Source organism: Erythranthe guttata, chromosome 12, assembly GCF_056151865.1.
Source record: "Erythranthe guttata isolate IM_541 chromosome 12, IM_541, whole genome shotgun sequence".
Classification (NCBI taxonomy): domain Eukaryota; kingdom Viridiplantae; phylum Streptophyta; class Magnoliopsida; order Lamiales; family Phrymaceae; genus Erythranthe; species Erythranthe guttata.
Window position 1 is genome coordinate 19,043,175 of NC_142544.1, and position 21,665 is coordinate 19,064,839.

The 21,665-nt window shown below is 36.6% G+C and overlaps 5 protein-coding genes and 1 long non-coding RNA gene across 7 annotated transcripts; 3 read left to right on the plus strand and 3 right to left on the minus strand.

Annotated features, from left to right (window-relative positions):
- Nucleotides 1-46: 46 nt before the first annotated feature.
- On the plus strand, nt 47-3,300 carry SYP71 (syntaxin of plants 71). Of its 2 annotated transcripts, XM_012980557.2 has the most exons (9): nt 47-326; nt 425-550; nt 1,269-1,428; nt 1,568-1,653; nt 1,732-1,800; nt 1,908-1,952; nt 2,442-2,504; nt 2,789-2,865; nt 3,027-3,300. In XM_012980557.2, exons 1-9 carry the CDS (start codon nt 174-176, stop codon nt 3,040-3,042), a joined length of 795 nt encoding a protein of 264 aa, XP_012836011.1. In that variant the 5' UTR covers nt 47-173; the 3' UTR covers nt 3,043-3,300. The 2 variants fall into 2 exon arrangements, with proteins under 2 accessions (XP_012836011.1, XP_088683124.1); XM_088826998.1 differs by lacking the exon at nt 3,027-3,300 and having other exon boundaries at nt 48-326; nt 2,789-2,869.
- Nucleotides 3,301-4,023: 723 nt separating this feature from the next.
- Nucleotides 4,024-8,421, plus strand: P58IPK (DnaJ P58IPK-like protein). The gene is made up of 9 exons (XM_012980558.2): nt 4,024-4,530; nt 5,370-5,535; nt 5,863-6,064; nt 6,197-6,357; nt 6,479-6,572; nt 6,671-6,883; nt 7,004-7,084; nt 7,622-7,840; nt 7,959-8,421. Exons 1-9 carry the CDS (start codon nt 4,395-4,397, stop codon nt 8,145-8,147), a joined length of 1,461 nt encoding a protein of 486 aa, XP_012836012.2. The 5' UTR covers nt 4,024-4,394; the 3' UTR covers nt 8,148-8,421.
- Nucleotides 8,422-8,580: 159 nt separating this feature from the next.
- LOC105956681 (fasciclin-like arabinogalactan protein 12) lies at nt 8,581-9,585 on the minus strand. Its single transcript, XM_012980559.2, is given in 2 exon segments — nt 8,581-9,317; nt 9,320-9,585. Coding segments are annotated over 2 exon segments (723 nt in total). The 5' UTR covers nt 9,438-9,585; the 3' UTR covers nt 8,581-8,712.
- A 488-nt stretch (nt 9,586-10,073) lies between these two features.
- On the minus strand, nt 10,074-12,796 carry LOC105956682 (putative E3 ubiquitin-protein ligase LUL2). The gene is made up of 3 exons (XM_088826997.1): nt 11,922-12,796; nt 10,663-11,149; nt 10,074-10,563 (listed from the first exon to the last, which is right to left on the minus strand). Exons 1-3 carry the CDS (start codon nt 12,404-12,406, stop codon nt 10,447-10,449), a joined length of 1,089 nt encoding a protein of 362 aa, XP_088683123.1. The 5' UTR covers nt 12,407-12,796; the 3' UTR covers nt 10,074-10,446.
- Nucleotides 12,797-14,178: 1,382 nt separating this feature from the next.
- Nucleotides 14,179-15,146, minus strand: LOC148766676 (uncharacterized). Its single transcript, XR_016034980.1, has 2 exons — nt 15,031-15,146; nt 14,179-14,782 (listed from the first exon to the last, which is right to left on the minus strand). It is a non-coding gene; the product is annotated as an uncharacterized LOC148766676 (long non-coding RNA).
- A 4,138-nt stretch (nt 15,147-19,284) lies between these two features.
- On the plus strand, nt 19,285-19,761 carry LOC148766677 (protein S40-4-like). The gene has a single exon (XM_088827374.1). The coding sequence runs from the start codon at nt 19,285-19,287 to the stop codon at nt 19,759-19,761; it is 477 nt and encodes a 158-aa protein (XP_088683500.1).
- The last annotated feature ends 1,904 nt before the right edge of the window (nt 19,762-21,665 follow it).

The window sequence follows — 21,665 nt, forward strand, 5'->3', positions numbered from 1 at the left end:
CCCTTATTGATGATCTTCCGAGGGTAGTTTGGACAATTGAGATAAAGTCTGCACAGAACTAAATCTCACTGACTTCAATTCTACTTTGCTCGGAGCATCAAAATCTCTCGCCGGAAAATAAGTTAGTGGCCTTTTTTATACTAAGGAATATAGAATTTGAAAGAGGCGTAGAAATGAGTGTGATCGATATACTGACTCGTGTGGACACGATCTGCAAAAAGTACGACAAATACGATGTCTCGCAGAAGGACACCAACATCTCCGGTGACGACGCCTTCGCCCGCCTCTACGCTGCAGTAGAGTCCGACATCGAGTCCGCTCTTCAGGTTTAACATACTAGACAGTAGTACAATTTATTGTTTTATACTTTTTACTTTACTAAATGCAATTGAACTTTGAATTTTTCTTTTTTTGAATTTGATAGAAAGCGGAGACAGCTTCAAGTGAGAAGAATAGGGCGTCGGTTGTTGCGATCAACGCCGAGCTTCGGAGGACCAAGGCTCGATTGTTCGAAGAGGTCCCCAAATTGCAGCGGTTAGCTGTTAAAAAGGTATTCTAGAGAGTTTGTCATTTCAATTAGAGATGTGTGTTTAACTGCTTGTTTGCAGAATTGTAATGTTCAATTAGGGTTTTGTTCATCAGTGTATCGAGTGGTCTGGGTTATTTTAAGTGGAACTTGGATTAAGTTAGAACTACTGGCCCTAAATCGAATATGTATGACATTTGGGAACATACACTCTTAATCTTTCTGTCTTTATTCCTGGGCAACTTTCACACCGTCTTGGACTGTCGTTATAAGGATCTGGAAGTCGATTAAGTTTATCTCTGAATTCCAGATCTCAAAGCATTAAAAATTATGATTTCACTTATAAATTTCTTGATCTTTAAATGTTAGTTTTGGACAGTCGTTCAGTATTGTCTCTAAAATGACTAAGAAGCATGTGCAGCCACATGTATTTCGATATTATGATCTTGATCCATTATGATATGCAAGACTTGAAAATTCCAAGAAGAGTTTTCGGCGCACAACCACCTTCTCTTTTTGTATGACTGATATAACCAGTCTTGCTATGCAGAAACAAAATCATACGCTCCTTGCTTTGTGATTTGTGATGAAGTAGTGCAGCTCTGCAGTCAGTCAGAGTTTCATCTCATTTGTAGCCTTTAGGATCTAGTTTATTTCACTTTTCTATGTTGCCCTCGAGAAAAACTGCATTCGTTTGATGTTATGAAGTTTGTTTCAACATTGATGATGGTCTTTATTCCAGATTAAAGGACTTTCAACAGAAGAACTAACTGCACGTAATGATCTGGTCCTTGCCTTGCCTGATAGAATTCAAGCCATACCAGATGGCTCTGCAGCGGCACCCAAATCATCTGGGGGTTGGGGAACTTCAGCTCCTCGTACAGAAATCAAATTTGATTCAGGTTTTGTCTATGTTGTTCATATCTTAAATTGTCCTGTGTATTAAACTGTGTGTTGGTGTAAAATTCTTGTTCTGTTTCTGTTTTCAGCTCAGTCTTTTTTACTGTTATTATCTTATGTGTTAATGCTGATCTTTTCTAGATGGGCGTTTCGACAATGAATACTTTCAGCAGACTGAAGAATCGAGTCAGTTCAGGCAAGAGTATGAAATGAGAAAAATAAAACAGGCACGTGTTTTTTCTTGAAATGCGTAGTGTACAGTTGTTGATTGCATATTGTCACATTCTATGATGATGTTAAAACAGGAACAAGGGTTGGACGTCATAGCAGAAGGTCTGGATACATTAAAAAACATGGCTAGTGATATGAATGAGGTTATCTTTCTTCTTTATTCATGCTATTTTTTAATACTGTTTAGTTGCTAATATCTTGCTGCTTCCCCACATTTCATCTGTTTAAATATGCATTCATTTTCTTGCAGGAGTTTGATAGGCAAGTTCCTCTGATGGATGAGATTGACACTAAGGTTAGAAATGCAGATACAAACTTGTAACTATGGTTTACGAGTTCTGAGTCATTTTATATTTCCATGTCACACTTTTTTGTCTATTTCTTGGTGTCCTATGCTGTCTGATGGTTTTCTCCCCATAATATTTTCTGAAATTTCTGCTATGCAAGCAAAAGCTTTATAAATGGTTCTCTAGTTAAGTGGTGATTTAATATAAATTGTTCCAAGGACAATTTGAATGACCTCAAAAGAATAAAATGTTGTCTTACAGACGAAATTGACCGTTTTGTTATGGCTTCCTCCCACAAAGCTCTAACAATATCAGCTTGTTTAGTGGCTCAAGCGTGCAATTAAAGCATAGCGTGTAGTCCTACACTTGTCACTATTGAGCAGCATCTTGACTTTATGTAGACAATTCCTAGCTATGATGACTAATTGCCACTTTGCTCAGCAGTAGTTTGACTTTATGTCGGTGAATTCTAAGATTTTTTTGTTGACTGCGTGTAGGTGGACAAGGCAACATCTGACCTGAAAAATACCAATGTCAGACTGAAAGACACTGTTCAACAGGTTCTGTTCAATTCTTCGATTTGTAAATGCTGTTTTATTGTAATTCCTACAGGCCTGCGCCTCTTGGGATGCATAATAAGTACAACCGACAAATCATTATATATTACTATATATATATATATATATATATATATATATAACTTTTAAATTGAAATATACATTGTGACTTGGGTATTATCTCATCGATGTTCTGACTTACAATAATCAACCAAGAGTAATCACAGCACAACATTAATTTTCAAATGTCACTATCCTTAATGGATCTTTTGGTTATGTTGCTGCAGCTGAGATCAAGTCGGAATTTCTGCATCGACATCATTTTGCTCTGTATAATTCTTGGAATTGCAGCCTATTTATACAAGTAAGTTTTTCATTTCCATCTAAGCAACCTCCTCCTTTTGATATTAGCATCTTCCCCACACATTTTTCGAAAGATTAAAAAAAGTTATTACATACATTACTAGCTAATTATTGCATGCTCAATTGGTGTCCATGCTCTAATTATACAATGTTTTCTTGCAGTGTGTTGAAGAAATAGAAGTTGTTTGATATTCTCTTACTCTACTGTGTTTGGTTTGTATCGGTTGGTATCTTTTTTGTGCGTGTGTTTGTGTGTTTGGGGTGGTGTTATGCTTATTGTAGTGACCGTATAATGATTTCTTCTTCTGATTTAAACTACGGACGTCCAATAAGAAACTGGACATTCAGGATAGGATTAAGGCTGTAAATTAATAGAGTTGAGCTGAACGAATGTTCAACTTGTTTGAGTTTTTATCAAGCTTTTAGAATGGTGTAATTTTTTTATTTTTTACATGTATTTTTACACCATCGATCTACACAAACACACATCCATGTGTGTGTGTGCGCTTATATTTGTGTAGATCTACGGTTTAAAACCATATAGTGTATCTCACCAGGTGTAGAATCTCATAAGCCGTCAGAGTACAACGTATGAAATGATCTTCTAGCTTGAACGGATTATTTGTCCATTTTCTACGGGAGCCGAAGAAAAACCAAATTACCAGTAAAAAATATTCACTATGTGAAATATTATTTTCTAATAGAAAATAAAAGTATGAAAGCTACTTATAAGGGCATTCGGGCCCGGACTTTGATTCTGAATTGTCCAATTTGGTAAGTGTCTTTTAGTGGGTTTTTGGGCCCAAATACACTTCAAAAGTGCACCCCAATTGGGCCCAATTTTTTAAATCCCTATTTTCAATTTGTACGATTTATTTTTCGAAAGAAAATCGCCTTAAAATTGATTGTTTTCGAAAGCACTAATTCTGATCCAAAATTTCCATTTTCTACTCCTATTAATTTTATTAGTGAACCATAAATTATACATTCATATTTTTATTTTGAGCCTCTGGACTCCGCAATAAATTCGTATACTACACGAAAAACATAAATCATACTCTAGCTATATAAGTCAATGTGTGACACATTAAACCTAAGTAAATATTGGTAAGAAAATATGATCTCTTATAATTTCATGTTCTCTTTTGTTCTACGCCAGATTGGTCAGCATTACAAGTCATAAATTATTTTCCTAATTTGTGAAAAAGTAATACCGAAGAAGTACACGTGGCGACTGTTGATTAGTACATACAGCGCCCACAACAGAGCTCAAGGTACACGTGGTAGCCAGCTATAGGTCAACACAACGTGGAATGACGCACAAATCCTTCAAATACCGACGGGGTTTACTCACCTCGATGAAATTTCTAATTGCTGTAATCTTAACACTAATATTTACACTTCTCGCTCAATAAAATCCTCGAATTCGTAAATCACCGAACACCATTTCATATCAACAAATCTCCGATTGTATCTATGATTTTCATTTACTTGTAAAAAAATTTACGAGCATCGGAGGGGGGTTTTGAGATGGAGATTCGGATGAAGCTCTGCGGTGGTGGTTTTGATTTGTTGGCATGGAGAGGATTTATGTATACGATATTTATTCTTAATTTCGTGTTTTGTTGTCAGCTAATCCTCCTCCAACCGCTTGTTGCTGCTACAGGTGACATTTAGTTTTGAATTTCTTCATTTATTACGCGCTGTGCGTGTATCAATTGGATTGATCTATTTTAATTGCGGTTAAGATAGTATTTTTGCTTTTAAGTTTAAAAAAAAAAAAGAATTGAATTAGTTCTTTGTGCAGTTGTAGGTCAAGTTAAGTTTATTGTCAATGCCCCTCCTTTTTTCATTTTGATATTAGAATTTTATTTTAAAGAGGTGTGTATAATTGGATTTTTTTGTGGATTCCAAATGTAAATAATCGACTGCAATGTAAATGCCGATTTGTATCACATCTATGACTTCTAGTGTCTAGACATTGCATAGACTTGTTGCGATATCAAGATAATTACACGGGATAATGAAACAATACTTGCCATTGATCTTTGAGGATAATATTTATTTGGGGTCTGTTGGATTGTGCGTTTACTTCACTTTGGACTGAAGCTTTTGTGGGACTCAGTATTTCGATCACTTTCTTTAGAAGAAATTGGTGATATTGTTGACATTCTTCGTTATGCATTTTGTCTGAGAATCTATTAAAAATATTTATTGATTGTTGATTGACATGCATTGATGGGATGGATAAGAAATGTTCAAAATCTGCTTATTGTATATGATGTTAATCTGTTGGATTCACTTATTGTCTCATTTTTTTCTGGTTCCTTCGTGCGTGCATCCAATGGAATACATGATGATATATGCTGTCTACTTGAACTTATATGACATTATCTTGAATTCAGTCGCCAAATTTAATTGTGACCATTAACTGACATAAACACCAATTCATTGTGGCATAGGACTGAGGTGGCTATAACTCTTTCCTTCTTTATGTGAATGCAGATGCAAAATCTGGTGATGCTGCTGCTTTATTCGAGAGAGTTTCACAAAGTATAAAAATGAAGAAATACAGTGAGGCACTTGCCGAACTTAATTCTGCTATAGAGGCAGACCCAGCACTATCAGAAGCTTATTCGCATCGAGCATCCATTCTTCGTCAGATATGCAGGTTCGATTAGCAGATTTTAAGTTCGATTTCGAGGATGTCATGTTCATGTGTTGTAACATTTTTTATTTTAGTATTCGTCTAACAAATTTAGGATACTGTGAGAAGTTAAATGCGGAAAATCTGATGCTACTGAATGAGCTAATGTCTGTGTGTTCAATTATGTGAAACTGAGTGAATATGTTTGTATGTTCTTACTTCTTATGAGCAAGAGTAAGAAAGATTTGTTTCATTGTGAGATATTACTCTTCAATTCTTGATTAGAAACTGTGGTGGGACGCGGTTACAATTCACAGATCATTTGATTCAGGATGTTTTTGGCTAATGTAGATATGATGAGTCAGAGGAGAGCTACAAAAAGTTCCTGGAGTTGAAGCCTGGGAATTCAGCGGCAGAGAAGGAGCTTTCTCAGTTACATCAAGCTCAGAGTGCCTTAAATTCAGCTAACGATCTTTTTGATTCAGGAGATTATACAAAAGCCTTGGAATATATAGAAAAAGTCGTAATGGTTTTCTCTCCAGCATGCTCCAAGGTCTGTCTTTAAATTTGTCCGAGTGACTAAATTAACTGTCATTCTTAATTGATTGAAAGCTCCATTTCTTAATCTGTCTTAAGTACCTAACCCATGGATTCATCTAATTGTGATGGTGGTGCTACCTTGCAGGCCAAGTTCCTCAGAGCGAGATTATTAATAGCAACTAAAGATTATTCAAGTGCCATATCAGAGACAGGATACATTCTTAAAGAAGACGACGATAATTTAGATGCTTTACTGTTGCGTGGTCGTGCCTACTATTACTTAGCCGATCATGATGTTGCCATTAGGTGCGTTTCGGAAACATTTATATGGTTTTCCTTGTACCCCTGTTCAAATACAATGATATAATAGATTAGGATGTGTCAAGACTCGAGAGTGTTTACGTTGTTTCATATTTTTTGTCCTCAGACATTACCAGAAGGGTCTTCGTCTAGACCCTGAGCATGTTGAACTGAAGAAAGCATATTTTGCTTTGAAAAACCTCCTCAAAAAGACTAAAAGTGTAAGCACTTATTAATCATTCATCGTACTTCCACATTAAGATCGTGTTGTATTGATCTTATTTCAAAACTAAATAACTTTTTTTTTTATCTTTTGCAGGCAGAAGATAATGCAAGCAAGGGTAAGCTTCGACTGGCAGTAGAGGAATACAAAGCAGCTCTTGCCTTGGATCCGATCCATTCCGCACATAATGTTCACCTTCATCTCGGATTGTGTAAAGTCTTGGTAAAACTTGGTAGAGGAAAAGATGCTCTGACAAGTTGTACAGAAGTACTTGATATTGACGGAGATCAAGTTGAAGCTCTAGTCCAGGTACGTATCTTGTGATATTGCAACGGCCTCTTAAAAGTCAGAAACATTGTAGCATGAATGATGTCTTACTATACGGTTAGTTTAGCATTTTCCTTTTTTAACTTTGGACTAATCTTCTAGAGAGGTGAAGCCAAGCTTTTAGTGGAAGATTGGGAAGGAGCTGTCGCTGACCTAAAATCAGCAGCTGAAAAGTCACCTCAGGTTCGTCGTTTGCCTAAGCTAGAATGATTTAAGTTTTATATTTCTTAATTGTTTTTCTGACTTAAATAAAGAATTCTAGCGGTCTTTCTCTTCATTATGATTAATATTTGTATGTATGTAGTATGTACCGATGTAATGTTTTTGGTCGGATTCTCGAGGCTTAGGCTGTGTCCTGAAAGGTTTGTTATAATCAATAACTAAAACCGTGAATTTTCCATTGTTTTAATGGGTTGCCTTAAGTAAGAACACTGCTACGGCTTGCCATGTCAGTTCTCAACAATGGGCTTGAACCTCTGTCCTTTTGGTATAATTTGATTTTGCTTTGCACTCCTTCAATCGTCCATGGATTGAGATATTCCTTGAAACACAATGTTACACAAATTCGGGCTCTACCCCACTGAAATAGAATTGTCCTTAATAGGGTTTCTCCGTAAAGTAATTTTGTTTGCTTGATTCTACTTAATTTAGAAGTCATCTAGTTCTGAATGCTTTTTGCAAGATTTATGTGAAGGTTATCTAATGAACAACCCTGAACAGGATATGAGTGTCCGTGAAGTTTTAATGAAGGCTGAAAGGTCACTGAAACTGAGCCAACGAAAGGACTGGTACAAGATTTTAGGAATTTCAAAAACTGCATCCATGTCAGAGATTAAGAAAGCTTACAAGAAGCTCGCCTTACAATGGCACCCGGATAAAAATGTCGACAATAGAGAGGCAGCAGAAGCCAAATTTCGGGAAATAGCAGCTGCATATGAGGTTATTTTTTCTCCCTTCATTCTTCCGAATGAGACATTTCTATAAATCTGGTGCTGCTTCTTTTATTTACCTCTTCCCATTATAGCCCTGACAAGCTAATGGCGTATGTTAACTGCAGGTTCTGGGCGATGAGGATAAACGAACAAGATACGACAGTGGTGAAGATATTGATGAAGGGATGGGAATGGGTGGTGGAGGTTATAATCCATTTGGGGGAGGAGGAGGTGGCCAACAGTACACCTTCCACTTTGAAGGAGGATTTCCTGGCGGTGGTGGTGGTGGTGGATTTGGTGGTTTTCATTTTTAACACCGCCCTTGTGTTTCACCGGATTGTTTCACCGAGGATGATAAGTAGAGGCTTCGATTATATATTTTTTTTTTATAAAGAATAGCAGTTTTGACTAACCACCATCAATCAATAGGTGCAGCTCATTACATTTTGTTAGGCCTTTTTAAATGCTTATTATTGCATATTAGTAATTTGCTCTCCGGAAAGTTGATACATGGAAATAACAGTCAGAAAATTTGTATGTATAACAGTCGATTGAAGGAAAATTGCAGGCAGCTTGCGTTGAGTATTACTCGTGTTCGTATAAATTTCTACACTAATCGAAATTATTTGCAGATAGAGGATCTTTATTTGGTGCATATATTTCAATTTTCATGAACATTTATATTCCATGGGCGGGAAAATTGCAGTCTTATGGAATGATTTAAATTGGTGTCAAAATGTAGGGATCTGATTGCAAATAAATTTACTCTCAATATTATATCATTGGTCCTTAAAATCATAAAATATTGCACAATATACACAGAAATACAATTTTAAGTTTTTAAAGATCCACAAATCGCACCAAGCATAAATTATTTATTTATGTAAATGATGCCAAAACGAACACCGCACACGCCATAGCACGGAGCGCCTCTTTATAAAGGCGATTTGCATCGGAAGATGAATCAACGACCGGAGCACCAAACCCTGGCGAAGACTCCGGCGATTGAGCGGGCTTCAACGGCGGCGGCGGCGGCGGTAGGGGCACGAAAAATCTGCGCGGGAGCAGGACTTGGTCCACCTCGTACACCGCCAGCTGTCCATCGGTGTACACAGTGTTAGCCACCGTGGCGTTCGTCTCTCCAGTTGTGATGTTCACTTGATTCCCCGTCGACGAGGCGGTTACGTTCAGGGGGAAAAGCTCTTCGCTGCCGCCGGCTTGCGTGCGCAGGGGATTGCTCGCGGTATCGAACTGCGACGGCGAGAAATAGGAAGGGAGGACGTGGAATTGGATGAGTTCGGTTTTCTGCTCGTCGGAGAAGGAGTTGAGCGTGCCTGATTTCAGGCCGGAGAATGAGCCGTCGGTTGGGGCGAAAACAGTGAGGCCTTGGTTTGAATTGTTGAGCTGTGTGTAGATCTGGTCCGCCACTTTGGTGCTCTGCAATAGGCGGATGAATATGGTGAATCGCCCGGCTTTCTCGAGGATACGGTCAGATTGGTTGGGCCTGGAGGTGCAGGGGCGGCTGCCCCCGTCGACTGGCCGGAAGTTAGTGCGGCGAAGAAAAGGAAAAGTAAGGGGAATAGGATAAGTACCAACAGTTTCATCTCTAATTTCGTGCTAACGAAATAAACCGAATCGATTACTAGAGGTTTATCGAGGAAGAGAATGAATGAAGAACATAGTCGGGTGAAGGCGAGGTTTAAATATTAATAATGATTAGGTTGAGAAGAAAGATCAAGGTGACAGCAATGGCAGATTAAGGTGGGAAAATTGAGAAACAACTTAATTCTCCCTTACCTTATTTCATTGTATTGTTGGTTTCTTGTCACATTCTTGTCATTGCACCATCATTTTTCAATATCTAATCATCCATTATTATTATTGTTACCTTTTTTTTTTTTTTTTTTTTAAAGATCTACCTTTTGAAATTAATGGAGGTCTGTGTCTGCAATGGTGTGTGCATTTTGTTTCTATAAATACTGGTTTACTTCAACTGTGGCATACACATGTATATTTTTGGAAAAGGTAAGACAAACATTGATTATCTCTAGATAAAAATTACTAAGAAACGCAGTTTCAGCTGGTGAAGTTGGATGTTCATGGTACAATTAATAATAAAAAGTTTGGTTGCTTGCCAAACATGGCGGCGCTACGAGAGTCGCCAAGAAATTGGTCGACTGATCTAAGATGACAGGCAATATAGTAGTTTGTACACCATAGTACACGAAGAAAATATAATATATCGAGAATTCAACGGCTCTATTATCAATACTGCTTCTCAAAACCATTCTTCAAATGAATTGATAAGCTACAACATATCCACTAAAATAAATTATAAAAAAGAAAAAGAAAAAGAAAAAGAGAGAGAGCGAGAGAAGAAGATAAGATCATAGTGTACTACAGATGTATTTTTGCCCACCAACGAGGCTTCCAGTCTGGTTATTGAAGCTTGGGAAGTACAGGGCAACGAGAGCACGGGTAAAGAAGAAGAGAACAAGAAAACAAACCAACAAACAAATGCAAGTAAATTAAAAAAAGAAAAAAAAAAGTAGATTAAACAAAAACTTTACAGAAAAACCCCCAGTCATTCATCATCAGCAAAGTTTTGATCATTCATTCATCACCACCACTGCTGACCTTGATCTCTAAAAGTCGCTCAACCGGCTGTCTGCATATCGGACACCTGTTTGTTTGGAACCTCAAAACTTTTGCACACTCGCTGCACATGCACTGCATCAAAACAAGAATTCATCATTGCCAAAATCTGGTTTCAATCAAACAAAATTATAATAAACTGAGGTTAGAGAATGAGCTAGATCGAGAGTGTACCATATGTCGACACGGGAGAACAGTAGTATCTCGTGGTTCAGAAAGGCAAATAACACATTCTTTTCCAGGGTCGTTTGCATCAAATTCACCCTCTACAGAATTCCCGATACCATATATCTCTTGTAACTCGTACCTCATTCCATTCACCCACAAAATTTGCTTCACCACCCTAAGCTGATATTCACCTTTATCCTTCTCAAACACAGCCTGAGTTATTTGGGAATTTGTGGACCCGCTGTCGGAGCTTTCGTTCTGGTTATCAGGAGACGCCTCTGCCTTAACTGCAAGAGGGTAAACATCCATGTCCAATTCTTTCGACAATTCTCCATCTTCAAACATCGAAAGGTCGATCCCAGTTCCGGAAGGTTGCTTAAACTTCTGAGCTAAACCTTGTTCGAATTGCACTACGATTGGTGGATGTAAGTTTTCTTTTGTTGGGGTCAAGCAACAATCTTCGCCCTCTTTCGCAAAGAAAACGACCGTAATGCTGCATATAACAACGAAATTTAAAATTCGACTTACTCACAACAGAAGCATCTAGCATAGTCTTTGATATAAGCTCGAAATAAAAAAGCAACGGACGAAATGAAATTATCATGTGCAGTTAACGTCATCATGTGAGGACTCGAAATCTATGTCAAGTTATCCGGATTGTAATATGGAAAATCTTTGCCATGTGGCAGTGGCTCTCGTTTAACCTCCTAAGTATGGACACCTACTAAATGCGGACGCGACAAATAAAATACCGTTATGTTAATATCTATCCACCAAAACGAATCTCAACAAACTCCATCTACTTGGAAATGTTAATATGAGCTTCCAACAAACAATAACCCTCAAGTTGTATTGAGATCCTTCATAAACTATATATTAGGAAAGCTAAACCAACTTAGGCGATTTACATCAATTCGTCAAATTTAATAACTCGAGTCGACGTCTAAGCTATAAAGTTCAATCTTGAGAAATCATTTAGGTATCGAAATCATACATGAGCTTTAACACACAATCATCAGCTAGGTAAGTTGCCGTCTATTTACGACACGTAAAGCATCTAAAATCGAGGGTCTCGGTTGGCTGTTGAGCATATCACAGAACAAACAAACTCAACTAAAACCATAAACCAGCAATTAAATGCCACTCAAATATAGAAACCAAGGAGAAATGCAATCCTGCTGAATCATTGTATATGATCATCAACATAAAGGAGCTCTAAGAAAAAGAAGAAAAAAAAGGGGGAAAAAAGAAAAACCCTGTTATACCTTCCCGCCACCGTGGCGTCAAAGGTGAAAGAGACGAGATGCTTTCCCGGATTCTCCTCGTCCGGATCGATTCGCAACGTTTCCTTCTTCAAATTAACATCGTTCCGAATCGTGACCGCCTTCTGATGCTCGACGTACGGAGCCGGAGCAGGCGCAGGCGGCATCATGGGGTAGGGGTACCGACCGTTAGCCCAATTGGCATGCGCCGCCGCGTGGTGGTGGTCGTAGGGAGCCGGGAGGGGCATCGGCATCGGCATCGCCGCGGGCTGGGGAGGCGGGTAATAACCGGGGTACTGGTAAGGGGGCGGAGGAGCGTTAGGATGATGATTAGGGTACTGCGACTGAGACTGAGGGTACGGAGTCGCCGCCGCGAAAACATAGCGGTTGGCCGTGATCTCCGGCTGCGGCTGCGGCGAAGACGGGTGGCTCCGCCTGCTGGAATTTCTTCTCCTACCGTGCACCCCGCTGCTCCCAATATTCCCCATTTCTTAATTTTATAATAAAATAATAAATAATTAATTCTGCTGTATGATTTATTTTCCCCCCTTCCCCCTCAGAGAAAAAAATAGAAGAAGAAGGAAGAATGAGAAAGTAGATAGATACGTACAAGGAAGATGTATGTATATATGTATAAGGAGATGGTGGGGGAAAAAGGAAAGGGGGCCGGGGGCAAGGGGAAGAAGAATCTAATGATGGGGATGAGAATAGGAAGGAGGGGGGGTGGGGGTGGGGGGCGGGGGCGGGGGCGGGTGGGTAAATTAGGGTAATGCGGGTTGCGTAAAGCTCCACCCTGAAAATAATTGAAATAATTCAACGAGTCAAATCTTAAATATATATATATATAGTGGAGCTGGTAAATCTATCTCACCATTATTGCCTTTATATCTGTTCAATGCACAATTAATTGTTTTTTTTGAACACATCATGGAATTAATTGTTTATTTACAAATAATTACTATTATCTAACCAATAGAAGGGTAGAGAATATGGATGGCCCCATATAATAGTATAGTATAATTGAACATGCTATTGTTTCTGAGATTACACAATATGAATAATCAATCTCATCTTTTGCTCTTCTGAATAAGCATCCCCAATTCACCACTTACATAAGATAAGCATCTATCTATCTATATATATGGGGTAAATTATGAAAATCCCCCAATCTTATGTTAAATTACAAAAAACATCCCACCTATTCGTAGTTCATTTGTTTTTTCGTAGTACCCTCCAATGTTTGTTTCCGTCTTTCAACGACCCCCTTATTGTGTGATTTTTCAGCGAATTTTTTTGAATCGAGGGATTATTCCTGAAAAAATGTCGACTCTACCCCTACATACGTGGCATTTCATATTGCTTTTTCAAGACAAAAATTAACCTTAGGGAGTCATTTATACGGAATCTTTATTATTCTTCTAGTAGAATTAGCAATCTCCGGGAAATATTCACTGAAATAAAAAAGATTTCATGAAAAAATCACACCGTAAGGAGGTCGGTGCAAGACGGAAACAAAGATCGGGGGTTTTGGTAATTACAGATAGACGTGTTCTTTTTCATAGTTTAACCTAAAGTTAGGGTGGTGTTCGTAATTTACCCTATTTATAAATTAATTTAGAATGATAAAGGCAAGACCGCAAGACGAGTATTTCACCACGTGTCAATATATTATGATTTCAAATTACAGAATATAATAATTTAATTTTTTAAATAAAACTATCATATACTTTATGGAACAAATTGACGAAAATGCCCTCTAAGACTAAATATTCCAATAAGACATGCCTGCAAAGTGTATGGTGGGCCGACAAAAAGGAGTATGGGGCCCAAGATCCAGCCCACTATGAACGGTTGCCCATACCCGGCTAAAATCCACTATCAAACTTTATATTCCTCCATTACGGTTATTTATTAATTATCATTATTAATGTTCTCCAATCAACCTAAACTATACAATTAGGGGTTCCCTAAATATATGATGGAGATTTATTTATTTTTATTTTGTAGGAGTACTTTAATAAATAAATAAAATTCAATGTTCAAATCTACATTATTTCTCTATGCAACTCGACAACATTTGATGCACACTATATGCATTATACGACGACGTCCAATCGATGGTGATATTCGTATCGTGTGCTTTTACTTTATCTTAGAATGGAAGAACCAACTTCAAAATGAATGTCAAGACAAGGTAGCCCGTTTTTAGATTGAAACTAACTACTAATTGATATTTTATCACTATTGAAATTGAATTTCCTGAATTTCAACGTATGTAACATTAAATCATATATAAAAAGAATATCATTAAATTGATTCATTTTCAACATTTCAAAAGATATATATTTTTTCCCTACTTAACAACATTTGATGGGGTCAGTTCGGTACTGTTGGGCCGAACTCGCACATGCAAGATTACTGGACGATAAAAGCTAAAGCCCAAGTCTAAAATGGGCCTTGAGCTTTTGGGCCAAGTCCCGGTGGGTGGCCAATGCCAAGGGAGGTTGAAGTATCGCCGAAAAGAGTGCACGAAGGGTAAAAATGTACTTTTTTATGACTATAATTGACAAATGGAGTTGGACGTGGACATCAAGCCAGTGACAACGTCAATATACGGTTTCACCGGTGACCGTTTCGACCAATAGGACAGATAAAGTGGACCGTGGCACTAGGAGTCCATCCACTCGTCAAAATACGAACAAATAACTTCCGGATACCTCAGATTACAATGTAATCTTCGGAAGGCCCATGCTCGCCACCTTTCAAGTAGTACCTTCCACTTTTTCACATGAAGTTGAATTAAGTTCCCCGTCGGGTCAGCGATCGGCGAGCTTATATAGGGATTCGATCATGCTATTTCGAAACTTGTAGAAAAACAAAAGATGTGAGAGGCACCAAAGAAGAAATAATTATGGACGACGAAAATGTCGATTAGAATGAAGGCGAAGGCGTAGATGCATGCATAGCTCCTGGTATGCCATCCACAAAGGCCACCACCGCCTTCGGATGTACTCTGCAAATGGCATACAAGGAGCCAGGCATAACCGCTAACCGCTAACCACCCCTGCATTGCCCTGTTTTTATATCTATACATACATATATATAAACATACCTTTCTCACCGTGCTTTGGTGTAGATTACACACACTAAACCAATCTTCATCCCATCTCAGTAAACTATCAATATTAATTCATTTAGGAAATGAGAGAGAGAGTAATAATATATAACAAGGAGAAGGAGGAGAGAGGGGGGTGGGGGCCCCTTTCCCTACCAAATTTCTTTTCCAATAACTTTATTCAATTTTCCAGATCACATAGCTTTAAGTAGTAGCTTTTGAGTTGGCAACTTTTCGTAAAGCTGAAATCACTTCACCTGAATCCATATTTCCTGGCTTTCTTTTTTCCTCTCTTCATTTTTTCTACTTGGAACTTTCTTGATGAATTGATTCTTCCATCATATCAATTGAAAACATTTTCCCCACAAGAAATCGAGAAATATAAATAAAATGAAATCTGACACGTGTATGTATAGCTTCTTCTTCTTCCTAGTTTTCTTCACATCTTTGGAATCACAATTTCAGTAAGTTAATGCATGCATGCATGCATGCATAAAGATCTGTAATTACGTACTAACCGGAGATGTACTTATTCGTGAAAGTTAAGGTTATTACAGTGTTGTAAATGTTCATTAATGTTAGTTGCCCCACATCTACCATCTCTGTGCTAGCTTAGCCCTATTGGTTTTTTTTTTTTTTTTTTTTTTTTTTTTAATTATTGTATTTTGTTGTGGAATTTTGCTTATGTTCTTGGATTTAATTTCAGTATAGGAAAATAGATTTTAAAATTTTAATCTTGTTTTAGCCATCTTAATAATCATGAAACGAGCGCTCGAAATCATACGGCATTAGGTATAGGATCGAGGAGATTGTCGTAGAAAATTAAAAGTTACTTCTAAAATCAAGATTAGTATATGAATTTAAATTATAAAAAGAAAAAAAAAAAAAAAAAAACTACAATTGTTTACAAAATTGTGAATCATATTGCGTAAATGAATGTCATGAATCATCGTCTTCTTCTTCGATTTCTTCTACAATGGTTTCCAATTCGGGAGTATTTGAAGGTTTACGGGGAAATATAATAGGGGAAGGAGCTACCGCCATCCATGATGAACTCGGCTTTGTACTCGTATTAACACACCTCGCCATATTTTCTCTCTCCTCCACTTGATCGTTTCCGCGAAGAAAGAAAGATGAGAAAAACTTGAAATTCTTCGACTTTGTATTCTTCGATCTCTTCCGAAAATGGAGGGTAACAAAACAACCTTCTTTTTGTGTGTGCGCGAAATTGTTTATGAATGAAAGAGATGGAACGTAAATTTGTTTGTATATATAATGGGAATCGTTTTTGAGGTATCCCTTGTAAGTCGCGAATTTGATGCGGAAAACATGTTTAAGGAATTGTGGTGTTTATTGAAAATAGGAAAACATGTTTGGTGAAAATATTTAGAGCTACTTAATTATTTCAAATCAGGGCCGGCCGTGAGGCCACGCGGCACAAGCAATGGCTTTGGGCCCCACTCTCAAAGGGGGCCCCAAAAAAAAAAAGTTAATATATATATATATATATATATATATATATATATATATATATATATATATATATATCTTTATCTTTTATCAATGTAAAATTGGTTTTTTATAAATCATGAATGAATCACTTGAGCTATCCATACACAAGTCTTTTTATTTAGTTTGATTAGGTCCTTACATCTATTTTCAATTAAGGCTCAGATTAATTACACAATTATTTTGTCAAATTAAAAATGTTTTTCATCCTGGCTTTTTGTTCATCTATTGTGGTTAGGGGTGCAAGTTGGAACGGAATTTCCAAATTCCGCTGATTCCGATCCGAAAAGTTCCGATTTTGGAATAACTTTTTTTATTCCGACTTCCGAAATTCCGATTTCCGAATTTTTCCGATCTTTTTGAATTGGAATTGGAATTGTATAAAATAAATTTGGAATTTCCGATTTCCGATCCGACTTAATTCCGAAAAATTCCGATTTTTTCCCGAAAAATACACCTATAAATAGTGTATATTATATAATACTTATTTTCCGAAAAATACACCTATAAGTTTTGTTTTAGGATTTTGATATAATGAATTGTTGTTTGAAGTTTTCTTGGATATTATGATGTGTTTGTTTTTATTTATTTTTTTGAACTGAAATTTAGTAGTTATTAGTTTTACTTTTATCGACGTGGATGCTCTTATTTTTGAAAAATTATGAACATTTTAGAAAATTTCGGCTAAGTTTTGAAATTTTAAAGCTTATGTGATTTCCGATTTTTTTCCGAAATTCCGAAAATTCCGTGCCTTTTGGAATTGGAATGAATTTTTAGATTCCGAAAATTTTGGAATTGGAATTGGAAATGATTTTGTAGTTCCGATTTTTTTTGGAAATTTTCCGAAAAGGCTAATTCCGATCCGATCCATCCGACTTTCACCCCTAATTGTGGTCACTGGGGATGGAAAACAAAAACCACTACCGCATCAAATTTAAATTTTCAAAAGCTCGCTTAGGGCCCCGGAAATGTCAGGACCGGCCCTGTTTCAAATTTATTTAAAAATATATTTACAATAGGTTTTATATTATTATTTGAAATTCTTCTCCCAATAAGAGACAAGTTGGTGTACCATTTCATCCCATTTTCAGCAAGCAATTATCATCCACATACTGCAATTCGATTAAACAAAACCACTAATTAGAAATCGCAGTTAACAATAAATAAATTGAAATCGCTGAAACACGACTATGAATATTGGGATAAATTGGGGATTAATGAAAGAAGAGGAATAATTTGGCGATTAGGGCTCGTAATCGAAAACGACGGCGTTTTGGCTATTGAAGGGAATGGGCTGAAGTTTGATACTGGGCCGATTTCTGGTGGGCTGTATTATCAAATTTCATATCCCAATCTAATCTTAATTTTCAAAAATAAAAAATTATAAGTATTATATTTTTGTAATATCAATATTATTATGTATTCTATATCCATTAAATATTTTTCAATTATAACCTCATTTCGTCTATCAATATTTATTTTCCTAAATTGAAGACATATTTATTGAGATTTTTCAAACTTGTTCCAATATAAAAAGAAGACACATATATAGAAGAGGGAGTACCTGTCAATAATAAATTCAATTTTATTTTCCAGAAAGAAATGAAGAATAGAGTAACGTGGTTTTGACTTTTTCCTTGCCTCCTTCCCATTTTTTTTACTATTTTTTTTTAATTCATTTATTATTAATAATATTTATTTTTTTCTAAAATCAAGACATATTTATCGAGATTTTTCACACTTGTTCCGATATAAAAAGACAACATATATTTAGGGAAGGAGGGAGTGCGTGTCAATAATAAATTCAATTTTAATTTCCACTCTACTCCTAAGAAAGAATGTAAAGTGTTTTGCCCGCATGGGTGTAGCTCAACTGGTTCCGGAGGTGGTAAGTTGGAGCAAGGTCCTAGGATCGAATCCTGGCAGCCGCAGTGTGGGAATTTCAACTCCAATGAGATTGGTTCCTTGTGGGCACCAGGTCCGGGTCCGCTACCTTAACGGGCCGTTGAGTTACCATGATTTACATTCCTCCATCAATCCTTGTCGGGCCAAGGGATGGGGGCCCTGGGGGCGAGGGATTTCGCCTTTTTGGAGCAAGAATGTAAAGTGTTTTTGACTTTTTCCTTAATTCCTTCCCCTTTATTTATTAATTTTTTTTTTTTAAATTCATTTATTATTATTAAGATTCTTACCACTTTTATTCAACAGCAAGCAACGGATCCACCAGAATCCGACGTGTCAGTCTAATATGAGTGGTTGAATTTGGGCATCCTCTCACGCTTCTTCTCTATTACAAATATTTTAATTAATTAATTATAATTTAATTAGTAATTTACTAATTTTTGACATTCTTGAATCCGTACACGAAAGGGAATCAAAGAAAACAAAAAACTAACCAAAGACAACGTCCTCTGGTCCAGCTGGAACTGACTATGGTTTAGATATAGTGAAATAATTGCATGTTTTGGTCAAACAAAATCTGGGGCACATTAAATTTAATTCAGATAATCCAAAAATAAAGTGTCACTTTCCATTTAAATTAAATGCAATATCATTGATTATAAATGTACAATAAAATTCTCATGGGTCGTTATTAATTCTATAATATATATATAAAGTTTAAAACCATAATCTAAACCAGGTGCAGTGCTTATCCAATTTTCCTCACCTTTATAAATATACACATAAATCTTCATTGTTTGTATATACAATTATACATACATCAAATTTATTTCATTTCTAATGTCGGCAGCAAGGAAGGGCTACGGCCGCTACATCGGCGGCGGCGGCGGGAAAATAAATCCGGCAACTTCCGACGACCAATTTGAACTAGACGAAGCCGAGATTTGGGGTGCTAATTGTAGTAATGATGCCGATGGTGTTGGACCGGAAAGGAAAAAACAAGTTGATTTGCCACCTGTCGGGAAGAGCGGAAATGGTAGTGATCGTCGCCGTGTGGGGGAGGGCGCGAATTCTCTGCCGGTGAACGTTCCGGATTGGTCGAAAATCCTCGGGAGCGAGTACAAGGGACGCGGTCCGAGGGAGTTAGAAGAAGAGGAGGGGGATGGAGGAAATGACAGAATACCCCCTCACGAGTATTTGGCGAAGAAGAGAGGCGCGTCGTTGTCGGTGCATGAAGGTAGAGGGCGGACGTTGAAGGGTAGGGATTTGAGCAGGGTTAGGGATGCGGTTTGGAAGAAATTCGGGTTTCAGGATTGATTGATTAGCGTAAATCGAACCGTAATCGAGTTAGATAAATTTTATTTTTAAGTTAATAGGATTCATGCAATTGATATTTGGAGTTGCTATATTTTATTTAAGATTTGATGCATAGGGCATGTATAATGAAATGTAAATTTTGATAATTGTTAGATCAAATAATAAAATAAAATTTTATAATTATATATTTAGTCAGAAATAATCATTGATTCGCCTTCCATAAACAACAATTTGAAGTTTTGCTTAATTAAATTTGAAGTATTTATTTTTATAAATTCGAAACTTATTTTTGTATTTTGAAATTCATGAGATTGGTGGCTGTTAGATATTATTAAAGTTGGTACAGTTAATCAAAGTATTATAAAGTCAACTAATTTGTTTTTTTTATTTATTATAATAATATTTTGGTTTGTTCCATCAAGAAAAGGTAAATATGTCACCACTATATCACATTTAGCATTGACAAATTCTTATTACAATGGTGGGTAAGAAAAACAAGTGGCTAATTGACAACATTAATCACTCATATTGTCAACATTTTTGTTTCTTTCTTTTCTTGTTTTGTTGCTTATGATAGGCACATTAGATAATCTATTTCAAATTGGAGTTGTCTATTTTTATTTCAAAATTAGTAGTAAACACTGTTTAAAATTTGATGGCGAGGCTCAAAAAAGAAATTGGGTTATTTAAAAAAGCCCATATTTGGTGAGTCATATATTGATAAAAATAAATATAATTAGTATAAGTAGCCCATAAAGTCAAGGCCCAGCCCAATACAAAGATGAAGCTTCTGATCCAACTCAAATGAGTTGTAATAAAAAAAAAATTAATAATAAATATTTGTATATATATAGATTTAGTAAGAGCAAATTGTGTGAAATAAAACATAAGTTGGAAACAAAAAAAAAAAAAAAAAAAAGGGAAAATGAAAAGACAGAGCAACAACTAAAATGTCGAATTGTGTCATGAGATTAGAGTACAACATCACTTAAAATCAATGTACCCCACTTATACAAATACACAAACAAAAAGTTGAATAATTAATGGACTTTGCAACCGAAACCAAAAAATGAAATGTCGCTGCCCTAAACTATTATTCTGTCTTTTGCCCTCCTCTACCCTACCAACTAAACAAAACAAGAGAGAGAGAGAGAGAGAGAGAGAGTGAGTGTGTAACATTCAATAAATATTTATAAGCGGGATTTGCTTTTTACCGTTTGAAAAAGGCTATTTACCGTTCAAAAAAACTCTCTCTCTCTCTCTCTAAAAAAAATTGCTCTCAAGACAATTTCTTCACAAATCATTCTTATTGGTGTGATATACGAACATAAATGAATTTATCGAATGAAGATCGGGATAGCGAACACAGCGAGGTAAAAATTCCGTCTTTTCGATCGAAAAAACTGGGCTAAACATTCAAAAGCCCAACTTGGGCGCCCGACAGTGCAGTGCACGCCCATGTTGGGCGTGCAGTTGGCTGTTACACGCCCATCTTGGGCGTTTGTAGGCCAACTGCACGCCCAACATGGGCGTGCACTGCACTGCCGGGCGCCCGACTTGGGCTTTTGAATTTTAAACCCTTTTTTTTTTTTTTTTTTTTTTAAATCAATTTTTTTACATTTTTTTCAGGACGATACGTCTACATTTGAAGTTGATCATACCGATTATTTTACCACTACTCAGTTGTTTGATTCGAAGGATGAGGTAGTGGTTTGGGTGAGGTTCGTTGCAGGAGGACGAATCAGGGGTCCTTTCCCTTTTCCGAGTCCGAATTTTTTCGCCCAATTAGACATCCTGTAAACATAAAATTATATTAAATTTACTAACTTATTTTAATTCAGAAAAAAAATATTTCTTTTAAATCAAAAAAAAAAAAAAAAAAAAAAAAAAAAATTTAAATCGAA